The following is a 20,370-nucleotide window of genomic DNA, read 5'->3' on the forward strand; positions in this document are numbered from 1 at the left end:
TGGAGAAGGCACACTGTAAAAGCCAATCCATTGGTCTTGGCATCCTACTTTTTCTCTTTGTGTAAAAAGAGGTAGTCTCCCTCTTCTCCCAATTCCCTACCACGAACATGTTTCCAGGAACCTCCTGGGCCCCTTCCAGCCGCTAGATGGCCAAACTACAGGGTGATTATTTCCTTAGGCAAGCAAACAGCAAACACTTCAGCCCTCTAATATGGTATTTCCTGGGGCTGGAATGTCAACAGGAAGTCCTGTGGGGAAGAACTCTGCCAAAACACTCATTCGGAGGAAGGGATTGGTAAACTGACTAATTTGCCCAGCCCTGTACAACATCCTGCAACCTCCACATGCCCCCCTGTGGCAGGTCTCACCCACAGGCAGGTCGCTCCTGACCCTATTCTTTTCTACTGGGTTCTTGGGCCAAGGAGCCCAGATGTGAACCTATATGAGAAAACCAGACAGACAAAAATTTGCACATACAAAGCAGCTGGACCATTTATTGGCATTAGGAAGTCTTCCTTTAGGCATGGGAGGGCAGCCACAGCACTACAGTCTCACCCATTTTATGAAAACTTGAGACCAAAATTCTCCATCGTCTGTACCTAGCGTAATCACAAAACCAGAGCAAGTATTCGAATTAAACAGACTGAACCAAACCATCCTGCTATAAGATAATAAAGGGAAAGCTAAGGGGAAGGGGTGGGGAGCAAAGTTCCTTCACACTACAATGTTTCAGGCACATAATCTAACAATTCCGTAGTGCAGCACAAAACTTCTTCCCAGTGTCTCTTAAATCAGTCATTTAATTATCCATAGTCCCAGGACCAACAAAAGTTCATGGAAAACGGCCGTACCCTTTGCGTAACCTGCGGCTGAGGGGCCAAGTTCTTAAGAACCAACGCCTGGCTGACACACTCTGGGGAGAGCGCCCTCTCAGAATCTCAAACACCAGGTCTCAGCTTTCGCATCTATGAAATACATCCGTGGCTGGGACGACCCGCTAGGCCTCCAGATCGAAGTCATCGCGCTCCTCATTGTACTCCAGCACGTGGCGCTTGATCTTGGACGAGTCAACCCAGGTGACGAAGTCCTCCATGCTGCGCGTGACAAGGAAGGCGGGGTCGGTGACCACGTCGGGGCCCACGCGCACGTGGCCCTGCTCCACGAAGGCCACGGCGGCCTGGAGGTGCTGCGCCATACGCAGCTTCAGGAGCACGGTGGGCAGTCGGCGGCGGCAGAAGGACGAGGCCGTGACGAAGTCGCAGAGCTCGAGCGAGCCGCGCGTGGGCACCAGGCCGAGAGCGTACAACTTGTTCAGCAATGCGGCCGAGGCGCGCACGCGAAACGGGTCGCGCTCGGGTAGGTCGCGCAGGCGCCGCGCCAGCTCGCGCACGGCCCGGCTCAGCTGGTTGTAGCGCGTGTAGTCCTCCCGCCGCTGCAGCCGATAACGCCGCAACACGCGCAGCTCGTGCAGGTTGTGGTCAGTGACCTCCCAGTTCAGGAAATCCACCTGCTTCAGCAGCTTCTGCTCGTGGAACTTAAGCTTCCGCACCATGATGGTGGCTCCCGGGGCAGCAAAACCCCAGGCTAGGAGGGCGTACAAGCGGCTGGGCGACTTCCGCCTCCGAGCGCGAAGATCGGGCCGGGGAAGCCTGGGCCAATGAGAGAAGGGCTCAGGGCCACGCCCTCGATTTCCATTGGTCAGGGTGGAACCACGCCCCACGTCTCCTCGCGTTTCCTTTCGCGTTGGCTGGAGGAACCGGGAAGAAGTAGCGGAGAAAGGCTGGAGGTGGGGCGGCGGGCGGGGAGATGACACTGGGAGGTGTTTTTGTTTTAAATTTTCGCGAGGTCTTCAGTTACCAAAAGTATATCCCCTAGTGCGGTAGCCGTTTCCTCTCATTCAGACTTACGTCTTTTAGGGACTTCCAGGTGAGTCTGCTCAGAGAAGCTGAGGACAATCCTGGGGAAGACGGGTGACCGTCGTCCGTGCTTGTTTGATGGGGTTTACCGTGCTAACCTCTCGTCGGGTTCCTCCCACCTGGTGGGGAGCTTTCCGGAGCCAGCCGGCCGGGGGCTGACCGGGTAGTCCCGGTCGCTCGCTACCGCGAGGCCCTTCACCACGCGGGCGAGTGGTCCTTGTTTAGTGGGGCTGGACGCCGGCGAACCTATAAAATACTGATTTCCCGGCTGCTTCCTTACACGCACAGAATCGAGATCTACATGAGAGCCTCCTGGAAATCTGTATTGTTAGCAGGAATGCTAGGCGGTTCATAAAACCCAGCAAGTCTGAGAAATTTGGATATTAAATACGAAACTTAACTCCTTAGTTGAGCTCATATAAATTAGCCCGACTGGGTGGACTTCTGGTCAGCCAGTACTGAGTTTAATAAATTAAACGCTGTTAGGCTAGTTATATCTGTAAGTTATATAGACTAACCACTTTATTTGGCCAGGCCTTTGACGCCACCTAGCTTCTTCGCTGATCATTTTGCCTTATTTTTGTATGGTTTTCATTGTCCTTTTAAGTATAATACTTGATATGTGGAAAATAATATATGTAATATACGTAAGTTACAAAGTATAATGAATACTTATGAACCGAACAGCCAGTTTAAGAAAATGTCACCAGGACCATTTCATCTACTTACTCCAGCCACTCCTCCAGCCAGAGGTAATGGTATCTATTCTGAGTTTTGTGTTTATTTTTCCTTTTCGCTTAAAAAGAAAAAAATAGTTTTATCATTACACATGCATCTCTAAATGCATTGAGAACCTTCTCACTCAAAGTGGAGCCAGTGGACCAGCAAAGAGCTTGTTGGAAATGCAGTATTTTAGGCCCATTCCTGACCGACAGAATCAGAGTCTGCATTTAACAAGGTCCCCAGGTAATTTGTATACACACTGATTTTACAGATGTGGTTAAATGAAAGATTTTTAGATGGTGAGAATATTCTCAATTACCTGGGTGGGTCCCATGTTATCATAAGGGTCCTTATAAGTGAAAGAGGGAGGCAGAAGAGTCAGGAGATAGGATGATTAAAGCAGAAGTCTGACGTGACAGCAGGCTTTGAAGATGAAAGGGATTCAAGAGCAGGGGACTGTGGGCAGCCTCTAGAAGCTGGAAAGGCAACGAAACAAATTTTTCCTTAGAGCTTCCAGAAGATACACAGCCCTGCTGACACTTTAATTTTAGGCCAGTGAGATCCAGTTTGGATTTCTGTAAAAGAATAAAACTGGGTTGCTTTAAGCCACCAAGGTTGCGGTAACTTGTAATAGCTGCAATAGAAAACTAATTCAGTTTGCTTTTTTTTCTTTTTTTCTAATTGATTTGAAGATGTTCTTTATGTATTATGGATACAAATATCTTTTGTATTTGTATTTGTAATTTCCTAAAGGAGGAAAGTTGGGTGCTTGGATGGGGAATGGATGCTCAACCAGTTATATATGGAACAAATATCTTCTCCCCGTTTGCACTGTATCCTCGCCCTTCATAGTCCCCCACCCTCACTCCCATCCGCAGCCCTTGCTCCACATGTCTGCAGTAGGACTCTTGGTTAACTTCCTTCTCCCCAGACAATAAACATAGTAAAAGCTAAACTACATGTGTTAGCAAGTGATAAGCATTATGAAACAAAACTGAGCAGGATATAGGAGAACTTGGGGTGAGGAAGAGCTGTAATTTTAAATAGGGCATGTCAGAGTAGGTCTTATTGAGAAGGTGATATTTTATAGGGATTTAGCCATATGGATATCTAGGGGAAGAGTATTTCAGGAAGAGGAGACAGTCTGCAAATGCCTTAAGACAGGAATGCGCCTGGCATTCCAGAAGAAGAGTAACAGCCATCCTCCAAGGAGCAGTGGGCTAGGAGGGGAGGAAAGAGGGTTCAGATGACAGGCTCATAGGCCTTAGAGTAAGTAAGGACTTTGGTTTTTATGTTTGTGAGATGAGGACACTGAATGGTTTTGAGCAGAGGATTGACAACTAACTTATGTTTTAAATGGATCACTCCGGCCGCCATGTTGAGAACTAATTGTCAGGAGGCAAGGATGGAAACATCATTAGGAAGCTATTGCAGTGATCTGGGGGAAAAAGATGGTGGCTGGGACCAGGAGAGCAGTAGTGAGAATCTGATGTGAAAGGAATCCCAGGATGATGAGGAGAGTCAAGGACGGCTCCAGTTTTTCTCCTGAGCAAGTGAAAGAAACTACTCATCACTTGAGATGGGGAAGTCTGCCAAGTAGAACAGGTTTGGGGTGCAATACCTGATATTGTTTGGGACATGCTGGGTTGGAGGGGTCTGTTAGACATCCCAGGGGAGATGTCAAGGTGAAAGGCTTTTTTTTTTTTAACATTTTATTTATTTATTTGTCAGAGAGAGAGCACAAGCAGGGGGAGCTGCAGGCAGAGGGAGAAGCAGGCTTCCCGCTGAGCAAGGAGCCTGATGCGGGACTCGATCCCAGGACCCCGAGATCATGACCTGAGCCGAAGGCAGACGCTCAACCGACTGAGCCACCCAGGCGTCCCAAGGTGAAAGACTTTTGAGTCTGGAATTCTAGAGAAAGGCCTAGGCTGGAGATTAAAAAATTGAGATGTTATTGGCAGATAGATGATGTATCAAGCCGTGAGCCTGGACAAGGTCATCAAAGGAGTGAATATGATAGAAAAGACAAGAGGACTGCTTTCTGTATTCACTCTAGTATTAAGAATTATTGGAGAGAGGAGGATGAACCAGTGAGGTAGAAGGGAAACCCGGAGAGTATGGTCTCCCCAATGCAAGTGAAGAAAGTATCAACCCGGTCAAATGCTACGGAGAGTTGGAGTAAGAGGGGAGTAAGAGGGGAACTGAGAATAACCGTTAGATCATTGATGACTTTGACCTTGATAAGAATAGTTTCAGTGGAATCTGCCTGTGAAAGACTGGCTAGAGGGGTTTAAGAAGAGAAAGGGAGGAAAGAAATTGTAGGCAGCTAGTATAGATGGCTATTTTGAGGAATTTTGCTCATGCTTGCAGAGAAATGGGACAGTAGCTGGTGGGGGAAGTAGAGTGGAGAATCTATTTTTTAAAGATGTGGGTTGACTCTTTCTTCAATACCCACAGCTTGTTGGATGCCATTCCAGTCCATTCTACTTGCATAAACTCCCAGATTTACTTCTCCTAGCCCGGTACCCTTGCACTATTTCAGGCTCTTGTCCTCTTGTGTGCATTGTTACAGTGTAGTCCAGTGTACCCACACTGCCACCAGGGGGGTCAGCCTGAAAACCACTGGCTGCAGTTCTCCCTTGCTGACTCTTTTCCTAAAGGAGGAAAGTTGGGTGCTTGGATGGGGAATGGATGCTATTTGTCGAGCATGAGTCGGGGTCCCAGCAGGAAAGAGAGAACACACTCCAGTTGGAATAATGTGAGGAGAATTGAATAAAGGGACTTTGTCTCAAGGGACTGGGCAGGGTGTAGGGAAACCACAAAGGTTACTGCAGTTTTCTGAGACTAGCACCTTGCTGGCGGTGGGGGGGGAGGGGTGCTGTGTTATCCCTAGGCTTGAAGAGGGTCACTGAAAGGGAGGGAATGGAAGATACCAGTACTGGATGGAAATCTCTGTGAGGCTCAAGAGAATTTTCCCCGAAAACCTGGAAGTAGGGTGGCCCCTGAGAGTTAGAAAAACCCACCCAGAACAGATGTGGGAGTAAGTCTAAGATGCTTGGTCTATGACTGTGTCTGAGGTGTTTGGGAACCAACTAAAAGCCATAGGGTGGTGGCTGGACTAGGATCCTGCTTGGGTGAGCAGAAATCCCATCGATTTTATTAAGGGAGCCAATAAAGGTAAAATGTTTATCGCAGTGTGTGGCACTAATGAAGTGGTTGCTGTTGTTAGGCTCAGCTTGGAGAGAGGCTATGTGAACTGAAGAGAGATCCCAGAGAAGGGGTGTCCCAAAAGTAGCTGGAGGAAACATACTCCAGCTCTGGTTGTAGCAAGAGTAGGATGGCCTGAATCCTTAGAATCAAGGGCTGGCCCTGTTGTGGGTGACAAGATCTCAAGGCTTTTTGGCTGAAAGTCTTTTCACACCATCTCTTCCTATCATGGGGTTTCCAGGTTCTGAACTAACCTGATAACTGGGCTTCCTAAGAAGCAGCTCAGACTGCCTTGCGCTGTTGATGCAAAAATTTAGGTGTGCCTGATGAGTTTTATTTCTCTGTGCAATTTAATCCCTGGGCTGGTAACTACACTTACCACCGTAAGCATTCGGTAATGTATATAATTGTTGAATCACTATGTTGTACACCCAAAACTAATGTAATATATGTCAACTACAGTGACAAATAAAAATTAAAAAAAATAATACCTGGCCTTCTGGGGTTTGTATATAAACCTTTATTCAGGTCATATGCCAGCCCTGTATAGGGAATTGGAGCTACTCACTGCACCGATGAAATTGGGTTTTGGAGCCAGAGGCCTGCACCCTACACCCCTCAAAACATCAAAGGTGCCCACCTTTAGCCGATCTACTTTGGGCCAATTAGTCTGCAGCAAGTAGGAAGAGTCAGAATGAGGAAGGAAGTTCTAGCTAGAAGGGGTAGGCAAGGCTCAAGGGCATAGCCAGAAGAGGAGTCCGCTAAAGTCTTGGTCCCACCTTAGGCCCCTCCTCCTCCTGGAAGCCTGCCTTGATCCTTGCTCCACCCATGGGATAGATAGGTGCCCTCCCATGCACATTTCATGGCCCTGGTGACACTGGGTAGGGAGTTACCGGTCTACTTCTGACATATCTGAGCTTCTGGAAGGTTAGGACAATGTCTTATTTATCTTTGTAGCCCAGGGGGCCTGATAACAAAATGATTACTCAGTTAATGTTTCCCTGATTGCATGATTGAATGAGTGAGACAGACACAGTATGATAGATGAATTAAGGACAAGATGGTGGACTATAAACCCAAGAGGGTACAGCACCTACTGCCTGTTGTGATGTAATCCCCAGTGCCCGGCACAGTGCCTGGCAGTCGGTGCCCAGAGTGTCCCGGATGGGCTGACCAAGGGTCAGATCCCCCTTGCCTGTTTGTGCAAGCCTACGCAGACCACCCCTCTCTCCTTGCCACTGACCGCAGGCCCATTAAAATCTAGTCCCCGAGGCGGCACCGGGTCGTGCCTAAGCTTTGTTCCCTGTTGCTACATATGTAGGGTCTTGTCTTTCCCTCTGAAGGAAGTGTCCCAGGGCAGGGGTGCTTCTGGCCCTGTCCGGCTAAGGTACCAGGACCTGCAGCGGCCAGTATCCCAGGCCTCACAGGCTTCTTCCCAGAGGGCGCTGCTGGCACTGGGGGCCCCCTCCGGAGAACAATCCCCAGGCTGCGCCACGGCCCAGTTTCATCCAGTCTCGCCAGAGTCGGGGTGGAGGGGTATGGGAATGGGAAGCGGCTGTCTGCGGCTCTCCCAGCACCCTTCTTAAACCCCCTGCCCCGGGTCTCGGCTCTGGCGCCCTCCTCACAAGCCCTCACTTTGCAAACTTTCGGAGTTTTCCTCCACTTGCGTCATGGGAAAGGCAGGAGGGTGACAGAAGCCAGGAGGCGAGGCGGTGGAGGCGCTCAAGCCCCTCGGGTAAGAGGTGTCTCCCCGCGAGGGCGGACGGGCGGGGGGTCCTGGAGGGTCCCGGTGCCTTCCCTCAAGCCCATCCCGGAGCGCCAGAAGAAAAGCGGCGAGGAGTAGGCGGGGGCCCGGGCTGCGGGGCCCCAGGCCGCGGGAGGGCGGAGCCGGGCAGTCCCTGCCCAGACAAGACGCACGGAAGTGCTGTGGAGTTTGCCCAATTCCCCAGCCTGGTTTTCCTCCCTCCCTCCCTCTCCCCACCCCTCACCTCCCCCTCGGCTCTTCCCTCCTTTCTCCGGACGCCACCTCCCGGAATCCCTTTTTTCTGTTGTTTTGGAGCTAGCTTCTCGCTGGCGGCGCGGAGGGGCTGCGAGTGCTGGACGAGGAGGCGGGCTGGGCGCACAGCCCGCCACCCACCGGCCGGACACCGTGGGGCCGAGCGGACGACTGACCGCCAGCCGGTCGGGCGCGCCATCTGCTCGCCGGAGCGCACTCTCCAAACTCCTGTTGAGTGTGTGCGTGCACGCCAGGGCTGGGGGTCTGTACGACCTGCGCGCCGGGACCGGGGACCGCGGGGGTTACCTTTGGATGGGGTCCTTGGACTCAGGTCAGGGTTAGCTTCAGGCTCAGAAACTGCTGAGGAGCTAGGCAAACAAAAGAGGCCACTCTGCTAGTGGCCAGAAGTCGCCAGAGCGCCTCGTCGCGCCCCCTCCTTCCCTAGGGTGGGGGCTGGCCCCTCGGGAGGCGGGGAGAAGCCTCCTGAGCCGGCTGAGGGCTTGGGGGCCCGGGGGCTGGGGGCCGGGCCAGACCGGGCTGGGCCGCCGGGGTCGACGGAGTTGGCGGCCTGTTGTGTAAGCCTCAGTCCTTGTTTTCCCCAGCCTGGCTGGCTGGGAAGCCGGACACATCCACCCTTGGCCTGGATTCAAGAGGCTGCTGCTTTTCTCCATGCCCCTCTTGGATTTTCTGGATATTTGAAAACCCACTGGCCCAGGAGGAGGAGGAAGGAGCAGATCTGCAGAGGAATGTGAGGGAAGCCAGAAGGAGCTGGGAGCCAGAGCTGCCTGGATTTCTGGAACGGTGGTTTCTGAGTGATTCTCTTCCATTTCAGAACATTGTTCCAGTGGAAAGTGTCAAACAAATTCTTGCCCTTTCAGAGCTGATTTCTCCAAGTCACTTGACTTTTCTTCTGGGAGGGGAAGGAAGGAGAGACTGCCCGTTCTGGGGCTGCCAGGGGAAGGGAGGCAGATTATGGACATGATCCCTCCCTGCTCACAGCAGTGTGCTGGAGACCTAATAATAATAGGGCAGTTAATGGGCCGCGGACATTGCTTTGAGTAGTGGGAGGCTGGATAGCATCTGTGGGTGCTGAGACCCCAGTTTAGGGGCTGAGAGACTTGAGTTGCTGTGACAGGCCTTGAGCTACTAGTGCATTCTCAGTTCTGGGCGGGACCCTGTCTCATCTCTCTCTACAACTGGCCCAGCCATGGCGCTGAAAGGCCGAGCCCTCTATGACTTCCGCAGCGAGAACAAGGAGGAGATCAGCATCCATCAGGATGAGGACCTGGTCATCTTCAGTGAGACCTCGCTGGATGGCTGGCTGCAGGGCCAGAACAGCCGAGGTGAGACGGGGCTCTTCCCTGCCTCTTACGTGGAGATCATCCGGTCTGGTCCCAACTCCAACCATGCCGACTACTCCAGCAGCCCAGGCTCTCTGGGCACCCAGGTGAGCTCGTATGACGTGACCAGCCCTTCCAGGAGTGGTGGGGGCAGTGGCTTCCTCTCACACCAGGGCAGCTTCGAGGAGGACGATGACGACGACTGGGATGACTGGGACGATGGATGCACAGTGGTGGAGGAGCCTCGGGCTGGTGGGCTGGGCACCAACGGGCACCCTCCTCTCAACCTCTCCTACCCTGGTGCCTACCCCAGCCAGCACATGGCCTTTCGGCCCAAGCCAGCCCTGGAGCGGCAGGACAGCCTGGCATCTGCCAAGCGTGGCAGTGTGGTGGGGCGCAACCTCAACCGTTTCTCGTGCTTTGTGCGCTCTGGAGTGGAGGCCTTTATCCTGGGTGATGTGCCCATGATGGCCAAGATCGCTGAGACGTACTCCATCGAAATGGGCCCTCGTGGCCCCCAGTGGAAGGCCAACCCCCACCCGTTTGCCTGTTCAGTGGAGGACCCCACCAAACAGACCAAATTCAAGGGCATCAAAAGCTACATCTCCTACAAGCTCACACCTACCCACGCTGGCTCGCCAGTCTACCGGCGCTACAAACACTTTGACTGGCTCTATAACCGCCTGCTGCACAAGTTCACTGTCATCTCGGTGCCCCACCTGCCAGAGAAGCAGGCCACAGGTCGCTTTGAGGAAGACTTTATTGAGAAGCGGAAGCGTCGGCTCATCCTCTGGATGGACCACATGACCAGCCACCCCGTGCTGTCCCAGTATGAGGGCTTCCAGCATTTCCTCAGCTGCCTGGATGACAAGCAGTGGAAGATGGGCAAACGCAGGGCAGAGAAGGATGAGATGGTGGGTGCCAGCTTCCTGCTCACCTTCCAGATCCCCACGGAGCACCAGGACCTGCAGGATGTGGAGGACCGTGTGGACACCTTCAAGGCCTTCAGCAAGAAGATGGACGACAGCGTCCTGCAGCTCAGCACCGTAGCATCCGAGCTGGTGCGCAAGCACGTGGGAGGCTTCCGCAAGGAGTTCCAGAAGCTGGGCAATGCCTTCCAGGCCGTCAGTCATGCTTTCCAGATGGACCCCCCCTTTAGCTCCGAGGCCCTCAACAGTGCCATTTCTCACACGGGCCGTACCTATGAAGCTGTTGGTGAGATGTTCGCTGAGCAGCCCAAGAACGACCTCTTCCAGATGCTCGACACGCTGTCTCTCTACCAGGGCCTGCTCTCAAACTTCCCCGACATCATCCACCTGCAGAAAGGTAAGAGCCAGAGTGGGCAGGAGACCCCTGCTGAGTCTGCGCTCTGCTGGGCACTGGGGATCTGAGGATGGCCTAGGGGAATGGAGCAGGCCATCTAGTCTTTCTGTCTCATTCATTCATTCCACAGTGTGTCGAGCACCTGCTACGGGGCAGGTGCTAGTCTAGGTGCAGGGATATTATCGTAGACAGCTCTGGTCTCTGACCTCATGGAGCTCGCTGTTTACCTTGTGCTGTCCAATTGTTTGCTCGTGCATTCCTTTTTTTCTGTTTCTGTCTCATTTGCTCATCTATCCATTTTGTGCTGAGCCTAGGTATCAGGTATCAGGCTGATCAAGGTATCAGGCTGAGTCTGGGAACACGGAGATGACTGGGGCCCAGGCCTTGCCCTTGAGGAGTCCACAGGCTCGTGGGGGACAGGGACACAGATAACAAGAGCACAGAGCGTGGCCTGTCTTCCCACTCCTCTCAAGCTCCACTCCCTGCCCCTGTGGCTTCAGAGCCTGTTCTTCCCACCACATACCCTATCTGTGAGCTCCCTGTCTGTGTGCGGGAGGCTCGCTGTCCCCATTTTGCAGATGAAGAAGCTGGTGTCCACAGAAGGCTGGTTGCACAGGGAGTCCGTGGCCCAGCTGAGACTGTCCCTTCCTCCTGCGCCTCCCCGAGGACACGTCCATGTTGGCCAGTTCCCAAGCCCAGCTGTGTTTTCAGTTCTCATGGCCCCCCTCCGTGGGGCAGGGACAGGATGGGCCCCTGTCTGTTACTGTTGGGCCGTCAAGGAACTGCCAGGGAAGTGACTCATCCCAGGTCACCTAGGGGCACCCAGACTGGTCCAGGGGAGCAACAGGGCTTCAGGGCACTACCCACATGGCCTATCCAACTCCCCCTTCCTGAACCTGGTTTCTCTTGCCTGAGCAGTGAGTCGGGCTGACCTGGCAGGTGGCTGAGTCCTGGGACAACAGGCAGGGCCGATGTCAGGAGAGAGGTGTGGTCCTCCCTGGGGCTGCTTGGTAACTCAGGAAGAACGTCTGCAGGGCGTGGGGCTGGCTCCCTGGCCCCCAGGCCCTGAGGTCAGGCCTGGCTTGGTGCAGAGTTTTCCTCTGGGTGGGGCCCCGAGGCAGACCTCTGGACTGAGCCTGGGGGACAGCAAACACCACCCTCTGCCTCAGTATCCCGGAGAGTCGGGAGTAAGCCAGCCCTGCTCTACTTTACCAGGAGATTGACTTCCAGAACTTCTCCATCTCCCAGGCTCCTTTCTCCCCTCACTTTCTCATTCTCCTTCCTTTCCCTGCCCTTTCTCCTCACCTTCACGTTCCTGGCCTCCTTTCCTCTCCTTTCAGCAGCAGGAGACACGAGCCCTGGGTTCTCGTTTTGGCTGTGTCCCCACTTTGCTGGGTATTCCTGGGACGTGCCTCCTCCTCTCTGGACCTTAGTTTCCTGATCTAGAAAACAAGAGAGGGTCGAGCCACTGAGCTCTCAGGAGGGGAGACTCCTGGGGAGGATCTGGTCAAGAACAGAGTGATGCCTTAGAGTGGATCTCTGAGCTCTGGGGCAGGGATGTGGCAGAGGGGGCCGGCCAGGGCCCCGTGGGGCAGGTGTCTCCCTGGGCGGAAGTGGAGGCATGGTCACTGCTGCGCTCGGGCCTGGGAAAGCTCGTTCAACCAGCTCCTTGGCAAGCATGTTTCTGTGTGGGCAGTGGCTGCGGTCAGTCCCCCAGGGCAGAGCTGGGGGCAGGCAGGAAGGCAGCCCTTACCCAGCCAGGGCTGCCAGACTGCACTAAAGCAGGAAGAGGTGAAGCCACACTGGCCTTTCTGACTCCGGGGCAGGGACACAGAGCTGAGAGAGGCCATTTCTGAGTTTTTCTACTTGCTTTCAACCTTAGGCAGAGGCTCACCCACCTTCTCTCACCCTGAGGAGCCCTCCACAGTGGACCAACCCATTTGGGCCTACTCTTCCTCCTTCTGGACTGTGGTCGGGCAAGTTAGGGAGGGGGGCTTGGGATCTGGCTGAGACGGAATTGGGCAGGTTTGGGGGATGATGGGGGGAGGAGGAGTTCCATGCTGGCCCTGTGGCTGGGACCCTTTTTCAGAGAAAGGAGCAGGAAAGTTGGGTCTCAGGTCTCCAGAATTCTGTCTGGTCCACCCAGACATCTGAAAGATGGGAAGCGTGTGGCAGAGGCCATGGAAGGAAGGAGACAGGAGGCTTAGGTGGGGTCAGGAGGCCAGGGTCTGGACAGATATTGCTTCTGAGATGACCGTGAGGGTGTTTTTCTCCCCTCAGTGTCCCCCTTAGTAAAATGGATCGTGGAGTCTGCTTGGCACTGAGTTGAAGCCCACCAGTTCTGCCCCCTGGCCCAGCCCCCGGAGCGCAGTCCAGGGGTCTTCTAAGAGAAGAGGAACCATGTTACTAACCATCTAAACCCTGGCCAGTCTGGGGGTGAAGGGGGCCCCGGCCATAGTTACGCTGGGACAAGGGGAAATAGTACCTGTGCAGGGCCCCTCCCTGCGAGCCAGCCAGGGCAGGGAAGTTACTGTGGTCCCCTGCATTTTCCAGATGAGGCATAGCAAGGTGGGATGATACGCAGAGCAGGAATTGGGGCCCAGGGGTGTCACTGCACAGCCCAGGCTGTTTCCCCTGTGCCAGACAGATGGGGTGAAGGAGCTCCCCAAGGGATGGGTGCGTGGGTAGATGAGCCAGAGGGGGAAGGATGAGGGAGGCTGGGTACTCTAGTACTACTAACTCAGCTGCATGCTTGGTGGGCTGGAAGCAGGCCCAGGACTGCAGAGCGAACGTGGCCATGGGACTCAGGTTGGCCAAGGCAGCATGTCCCCTGCAGGACCTAGTGCTTGTCTGGGGGATGGGTGGGTCCAGCCTCTGGGTTCCAGGCCGTCATCACCTGGCCGCTTCTAAACCCTCCCCTCCTAGGGTTCCGTAAACAAAGAGAAGCCTCTTGCTACCAGCTACCACCAACTGGTTCTTGCTGTGACTGAAAAGCAGTCTGCACACGGTTGCACGCAGTGTCCTGAGCTCTGACTCTGTCGGGTGCTAGCCTAAGTGCTTTGTACAGATGAGTTCAGTTAAACCTTAACTACGCTATAGGGCGGGCACAGATACCCCATTTTTCAGATCTGGAAACTCAAAATCACTGTGCCACCGAGAACAGTTGTCAGCAGCATCAGACCTGGTCCAGCCTGTCCCGTTTGACAGCTGGGAGACCTCCAGCCCAGGCAAGAGCAGTGGCTTGCTGGAGGCGACACAGCTGGGACTAGAACTCAGACCTCCTGTCCCTGACCTGAGGGGGGTGAGTAATTACCTCGGAGAGGTGGGGGACAGGATGCATTGAGGCGGGAGCTTAAGGAGTATGCCTGGGACCCTGGGGCTCTGAAGCTTCCACCCCCTTTCCTGGTTCCTGGGATCCAGCCCATAGGACACCTGCCAGGGCAGGAGGCTCCCCTAGGTCCTGAGCTCTAGGGTTGAGTCCTACACAGAATGTAGTGGGGATGCTGGACGGGCCTGAACCCCCGACTCCCAGCCTGTCTCTGGGGTATGTTAGTGTTAGCTGGGCAGCCCCAGATCTGAGTCACAGGGTGGAGAGGTGACAGAGAGCAGGGTAGGACCTCCGCCTGCCCCCCCCCCCACAGTTTTTGTCCCCCGGCCCCGGCCCCCTCCCTGTCTGTGGATACCTAGCAATTTCAATAGATTCGTTTCTAGTACTTGGGCCTCTGTCTTCTCATCAATAAAAGGAGGCTTTCCTTCCTCGAAGGCTAGAAAAGCCCTGTGGGATACAGGTCCACCCTCACTGCACCCAGATTTTTTCAGGCAGCTGGAATCCAGGCTAGTTAGTGTCTCGTCTTCAAGTAGGTTCCTTGTCTGTTATCTGGGTCCCCACACAGATGGGGTGACTTGGGTGACCTGGCATGGGCTCTCTGCAGGAGATGTGGTGTCCACCCCCCACAGCCATGGAGGGGTACTGCTGGGCCCCCTTATATGGGGCACGAAGGAGGCTGGGAGCCCCTAGGCAAATCCTCCCCAGCAGGGCCTCAGTTTCCTCTGTACAAGGTGGGGGGTGGGCAGCTGGCCTCTAGAATCTCTTTCGCTCTGAAGTGTCTTACTGGGTCCCCGTGCTGGGCCTTGGGCTGAGCCCTCTTCTGCTGCCCACACCGGGGCAGCTGGGATGGAATAGGAGGCAGGAGGCGGCTCAGGGAGGGTGGCAGAAAGACTGAGTGGGTTGGGAGCTGGTGACTGCGGAGTTCTTTCGAGTGCTGTGTGAGTGGCCCTGGAGATCTCCAAACTTCTGTCTGTCTGCCCCAGATGCCCCCGTTAGCCAGTTAGCCATGCACTTGCCCGCTTATATGGGTGCTGCTCCTTCTAAAGGCCTCTGTAGTTACTTCCAGCATGTAGAGCCTTGGGCGTGACATAGAGTAAATGACCGAAAAAAGGATCTTGAATGCCTTGGACATCTTGAGTGAAGTCAAAAGAACACATCTTGGAGGCCCCCAGCGTGCTGTTGGTACGCATTGGATGCTTCTGAAGTGCTCAGGGGCGGGGGCGGGGGCGGGCGGGTGCTGTCCTGCATACTAAGCCTTCCTACACCCTTCCTCTGCTTCACACAGTGGATTCCCTGCAGCCCTGCGAGGGGTGAGGGCCAGGCACGGGCAAACTGCCTCCTCCTCCCGGCAACTGGCCCCACGGTGCACACGGTTCAAGTGCACAATTAGTCAAGTGCCTGTTAATTCAGAACTGAAATTCATTCACCAACTGCTTGCTGATTCATTCAGATTCTTCTAAATTGGGTCCCCTGCCCAGGTTTGTCCCCTGTCCCCCATCTGTCACCTGGTTATTACAGGGCCTCCTCTGGTCCCTCTAGGCTGGTGTGAGGAGGGGCAGGGCCCGTTTGTGGGGAGACACACACAAAGGAAAATACCAGGCGGCCTTCGAGGTGCTGTTTTAGAGTCAATAGTGTGATGGGGGTGGGGAGCGCCCTGGAGAGGGGTCGGGAGGCATTGCACCTAGGGGCACTGCGGGAGGCTCTGGTGTGGAGGTGGTGCCTGAGCCTGATCAGGGGCCTTAAATTATGCAGAAAGATCTAGCAGGCAGAGAGATGTGGAGGTAGGAAAGAGCAGGGTGAGTTTGATGAACATGGGGTCAGTGTGGAATGGGTGCGGGGGCCAACTCCCAGAGGGCCTCCCGGCTAGGCCAACGGGTAGGGACCTTCGTGTGCAGACAGAGGGGAGCTGGGAGAGGTCTGGAGCTTTGGGTGTCCATCTTGGCTATTCTTCAGGTACTGTGGAGAACCTCTCAGACACTGGGCCCAAGGTGGGAGCCCCTTAGGGGCCTGTTGTAGTAGTTCAGTGAGGAACAGATTGAATCAGCTCAGCAGACATGTACCAAGCTCTCCTGGGGGCCAGGCCTGGCCCCGGGTGCTGGAGACATTGAGCTCACAGACCAGAGGGAGACAGGCAGAGTGAGCACAGGGTGGTAAGAACTGTGGCTGATGGAAGCCCCGGGAACTTTGGGAGGCACCTGATGCCGTGGGGGCGCAGGGAAGGCTTTCTGGAGGAGGTGATGTCCGAGTCGATTAGGAGCCAGTGTGAGAGGCGATCGATGCCTGTGTTGGGTAAGGACAGCCCTGTCCTGGAACTCAATACAGCCAGCAGCGTTGTGACAGGCTGGGTGCCGTGGGCTGCTGACAGTGCCCCAGGTTCGGAGGGAAGATGTGCCAATGGTGAGGGCTTGGGGGCGGTCCTGGGGGAGACACCCAGGTGGCTGTCCCTGAGGGGACTCGTGGAGGGCATAGGGAGCAAAGGGGGGAGACCAGAGCCCTAATTCCCTTGTCCTCCTCCACTGTGCCCGTGCCAGGCGCCTTCGCAAAGGTGAAGGAGAGCCAACGCATGAGTGACGAGGGCCGCATGGAGCAGGATGAGGCAGATGGCATTCGTAGGCGCTGCCGCGTGGTGGGCTTCGCCCTGCAGGCCGAAATGAACCACTTCCACCAGCGCCGCGAACTCGACTTCAAGCACATGATGCAGAACTACCTGCGCCAGCAGATCCTCTTCTACCAGCGGGTAGGCCAGCAGCTGGAGAAGACGCTGCGCATGTATGACAGCCTCTGATCATGTGTCCCCGGCCCCCACCCTGTGCCTGGGCCTGGTCGCTGCAGTGCGCTCTGCTCTCTAGACTTACCTGCACCAGTAGTGGCTGGGAGGGTTGGGGCGGGCTTTGGAGGAGTCATGGGTCCCCCTGGGGAAGACCCCCAGCTCTTAGAGGTAGGGGTACAGCAGGGGTGAGATTTGGGGTCAGGAATCTTCTAGGCCGAGGCCTGGGCTGTGGGTCAGTCGCTTGAGGTCAGGCCATGGTCTTAGCTTCCCCTAGAATCTACAGAGCTCGCTCACCTGGCCACCACCCCCGTGTTCATTCAGTAGGCACCTGCTGTGGCCCCATGTCAGATGCTGGCTGGGTCCCAGGGCTGCGACATGCCTGCCCTCAGGGAGTCCCCAGTTGAGGTGGGGTCAGACACAGAAACAGACAAGGGCACCGGAGGGTGACTGATGGTAAATACGGGCTTCCTGGAAGCTTAAAGAAAGAACCACTCATTCTGCTGGTCAGGGAAGGCTCCACAGAATAGGTGACATTTGAGTAGTGTTTTGGAGAATGACAAGGACCTGCCCGACAGGAGATGGGGCCAGGGGTGGGGGGCACATTCAGAAGAGACGAATAGCATGGGCAAAGGTGAGAAGACGTGAAAACGCCCCATCTTCTCTCCCTTACTTTTCCCAAGTGATTTGGTGCCCCCTTGGTGGGGACTTTGGCCTGTGTGACAGAGGGGAGGGCTCTTCCTCCCATGTTCCCTGTCCCTGCCTCACCTTGTCCCCTCAGGAGGAGCTGCAGGCCAGCTCCCTCCTGACTCCCCTTCACCTGCTGAGCCTCCATTACCCCTTGGTTAGGGGACCATGCAGCATCTTTTCCCTGGGCTCGAGGTGCAGAGACAAGCCACTGACCCCAGGACCTTGGTGGCACCTTCCTGGAGAGGACACCCAGAAGTTACCAGATATTTGAATTCACCAGCAACGGCTCTTCACATTCTGAGCAGGCTCGGGCCCCAGTGCATCCCAGAATCCTTCCTGTTGCACAGAGGGAAGGCCAAGGGGAAGAAAGATGGGGGCGGGCTTGCCCACCGCCCCAGAAGTCCTGGGCCCACATGCTCATGGCCAGCCTCACTGTGATGCCAGCCCCGGCTCCCTCCCCAGCCAGGTTGTGCTGTCTCCCACCCATGTTTACATCCTCAGGGGGGCTACTCCCTCTGCCTAGGCCAGGGTGTGGGCCAGTGGGTTGGGGGAACTGACAGGTGCCACTGCTGGCCTCCCCAGGAGGTCATGGCCACTCCTGGCTCCTGCTGCCTGAGTCTTTTTTCTTTCTTATTTTCTTGATAAACCTTTTGCAATGAAGACAACAAAGGCATGTTTTTTTTTGTTTTGTTTTGTTTTTTGTTTGGATCCCAAAGGGATTGAGGGTGGGGGAAGGATGAAACCCTAAGTGTCCCTGGGAGCTCTTAGACTGTGAGGTCATGGTGGGCACAAAACCTCTAAAGCTGGGGGGAGGACTGTGTTGATGGCAGGTGCTAGCTGGGAGCTAGAGGTGGACGTGGACCCCAGCTGGACACACATCCTTCCCAGACCTCACTCTCCCCATTTCTCAAATGGGTGGAGTCCTGCTGGGGTTCGGCTGTGCTGCTCAGTGATCTAGGGCTGAGCTTGCATGAGTGAGGGAGAGGATGCCTGCTCCAGGACAGTCTAATTGATGGGGTTCTTCTCCCCAGGGAGGCATGCCCCAGCCTGGCCCCCAGGAAAGCCCTGGTCCAGGAGAGGTTGGGGGGAGGGACTTGGAAACCGTATCGTTCCCCAAGCAGTCCAGGGCACCCAGTCCTGTGGTGGCTTCTGTGTTAGGCACTGAGGAGAACTGCCCCCGCCCCCCCCAGCTGGGCCCTCAGCAGTGTCCCAATTAGGATGAGCAGGAATCAGTTTCCATGTGGGAAGGAGGGGTGCTAGTCAAACCACGGTTCTCTTTTGGGGCAAGGGGAACTTGGTGGGAGGATAGGGCTGGCAGGGTCTGGGCCTCGGGGGGCTTTGACCAGGCCGGGGCCCAGGGAGCTTATAGTAGTGAGAGGGGTAAGGAATGGCGGGTACGGTGGGGAAGGGGCAGCAAAGGCTCCTCATTCAGGGCAGAGCTTCCTCAGAGGAACTTCTGGAATGGGCCCCTGGCCCTGGGTCAAAATTAGCTCAGATTTGGGACTTTCTGTGGAATTTTCCCCTCTCTCCTCCCTGCCCTCCTTCCTTCATTTTCCAACCCACCCAAGGACCTTCCCTCCTTAACCTCTTCGCAGCTTTGACCTCCAGGCCGCCTTTGTAGATGGTACTCTTGAGCACAGTGGGGGAGGCTCCTTACTGAGGTCAGTCTGGGGAGGGGTGGTGGAAACGCCTTTCTTAACCCACAGTGCCTGGAAAGTCCCCTGTTTATGCTTCCTGCCCTGGGAATAGTATTACTCTCTTGTGTCCCATCCTTAGTGTGAGGGAGGCGGTCTGACACTTTACTCAGGAGGGCTTGGACCTGGGAGAAGAGTCCAGAAGTGAAGTGTTGGGATGGGCCAGGTCTACTGTGGGCATCCTGAGATAGCTAGGCTGGGGCAGGCTTCTATGTAATGGGGAGTGAGGATGTCACAGCCATTCCCTCAGGTTTCTTTCTCTCTGTGGGTTGGGGTATTGGCGGGGGGGAGTTTGAGATCGGTCTGGGTTGACCAGAGCCCCTCAAAGGAGGGCCCTGGGGGACCAGTTGGGGGAGGCGTGGGAGCATCCTGGTGGTGGCAGGGCCTGCTGCCTGGCCTCAGTCACTTGCCAGGCAGATGTTCCAGACAGAGCTGGGCCCGGCTACCTCCAATACCCTCCCTCACTTTGCTGTGAGGGGGGTGGAAAACAAGGCCCCTCTTTCTGCCCTGGGCAGCTGTCAGGACCTGGGGGTGGGGGGGATCTGAATCTCTGATCCCCAGTCTTGGTCCAACCCACGAAAGGAGTCGGCTTTGTGGCCACATGTGGGGGTTGGGGATGGAGGCAGCCCTCAGATCCTGCATCTGTTGCCTCCCGGACACACAGGAGGGCCATGAACCACCATGCCACAGCTCTGCCACGGCTGTGCCACTCCTGGAGGGGAGGCAGGCAGACGGGTGGCTCCAGAGCCCTCTCAGCACCTCTCCTCCATCCCGTGGCACCGCTGCGCTCTCATCCACACGTCCACGAAGTCACAGGTGGAGCTGCCCAAGCCCAAGCAGCCACAGCCACATGCAGCCACACACCCTGCCCACGGGGACATGGGCCAGCCCTGGCCGTCCGCACACAGATGCACAGTCACATGCTTGCACAGGGGCACTCCCAGCCACGGCGCCAGCCACGGCACATGTTCACAGCCATGGCTGCACACGCATCATCTCTTCCCAGCACCGGTCACATCGTGTCCCCACGCATAGCCGTACTGCAGTCCTACCTGCACAGAGTGACACACTCAGACACACGGCCACAAGTCACACACGCTCAGAGCAAAGGTGTCACGTGTGTTGCTGCTTCTAGATTGCACCCGCGCCACCTCGTGGGGGAGCCAGTGGCATCACCTGTCATCTGACACTGGCGCTGTCCAGATGGGGAACCCGAGGTCTGGTAAGGGGTGGCACCTGGTTGTGTCACCCGAGGGTGTTCAAGGGCTTGAGCCTAGCCCCGGGTAGCTCTGCGGCCAGTCCCCAGGGCCAGTCCCTCCTGCCTCATAGGCCCCTGGCTGAACCCACCCAACAAAGCGCCAGGCCTCTCCTATCTGTCCAGCCAGA

General features: G+C 55.6%; 2 protein-coding genes across 9 annotated transcripts in view; one reads left to right on the plus strand and one right to left on the minus strand.

Annotated features, from left to right (window-relative positions):
* Nucleotides 1-466: 466 nt before the first annotated feature.
* IMP3 (IMP U3 small nucleolar ribonucleoprotein 3) lies at nucleotides 467-1,552 on the minus strand. Its single transcript, XM_025883615.2, has one exon. It carries the CDS (start codon nucleotides 1,550-1,552, stop codon nucleotides 998-1,000), a length of 555 nt encoding a protein of 184 aa, XP_025739400.1. The 3' UTR covers nucleotides 467-997.
* A 94-nt stretch (nucleotides 1,553-1,646) lies between these two features.
* SNX33 (sorting nexin 33) overlaps nucleotides 1,647-20,370 on the plus strand; it is a 68,671-nt gene continuing 49,947 nt past the window's right edge. The window contains exons 1-5 of one of the 8 annotated variants that reach the window (XR_003210485.2): nucleotides 1,647-1,926; nucleotides 8,445-10,508; nucleotides 12,388-13,806; nucleotides 14,880-15,015; nucleotides 16,365-16,495. Coding sequence is in view for 5 of the 8 variants with exons in the window: in XM_025883613.2 (XP_025739398.1) it covers nucleotides 9,050-10,508; nucleotides 16,365-16,570; nucleotides 17,450-17,728 (1,944 nt within the window). In the remaining 3 variants the exon portion in view is untranslated. Of the gene's footprint in view, nucleotides 1,927-7,213; nucleotides 7,582-8,444; nucleotides 10,509-12,387; nucleotides 13,807-14,879; nucleotides 15,016-16,364; nucleotides 17,960-20,370 lie in introns of those variants that run through there. The other 7 variants (XR_003210486.2, XR_003210487.2, XM_025883613.2 and 4 more) reach the window with 7 other exon arrangements.

The sequence above is a fragment of the Callorhinus ursinus genome, unplaced genomic scaffold, assembly GCF_003265705.2.
Source record: "Callorhinus ursinus isolate GAN/ISIS: 27379988/994484 unplaced genomic scaffold, GSC_fseal_2.0 scaffold25, whole genome shotgun sequence".
NCBI classification, from domain to species: Eukaryota; Metazoa; Chordata; class Mammalia; order Carnivora; family Otariidae; genus Callorhinus; species Callorhinus ursinus.

Coding starts and splice junctions, on each gene's coding strand:
- IMP3 (XM_025883615.2), bottom strand. CDS start 1,552: ATGGTGCGGAAGCTTAAGTTCCACGAGCAGAAGCTGCTGAAGCAGGTG.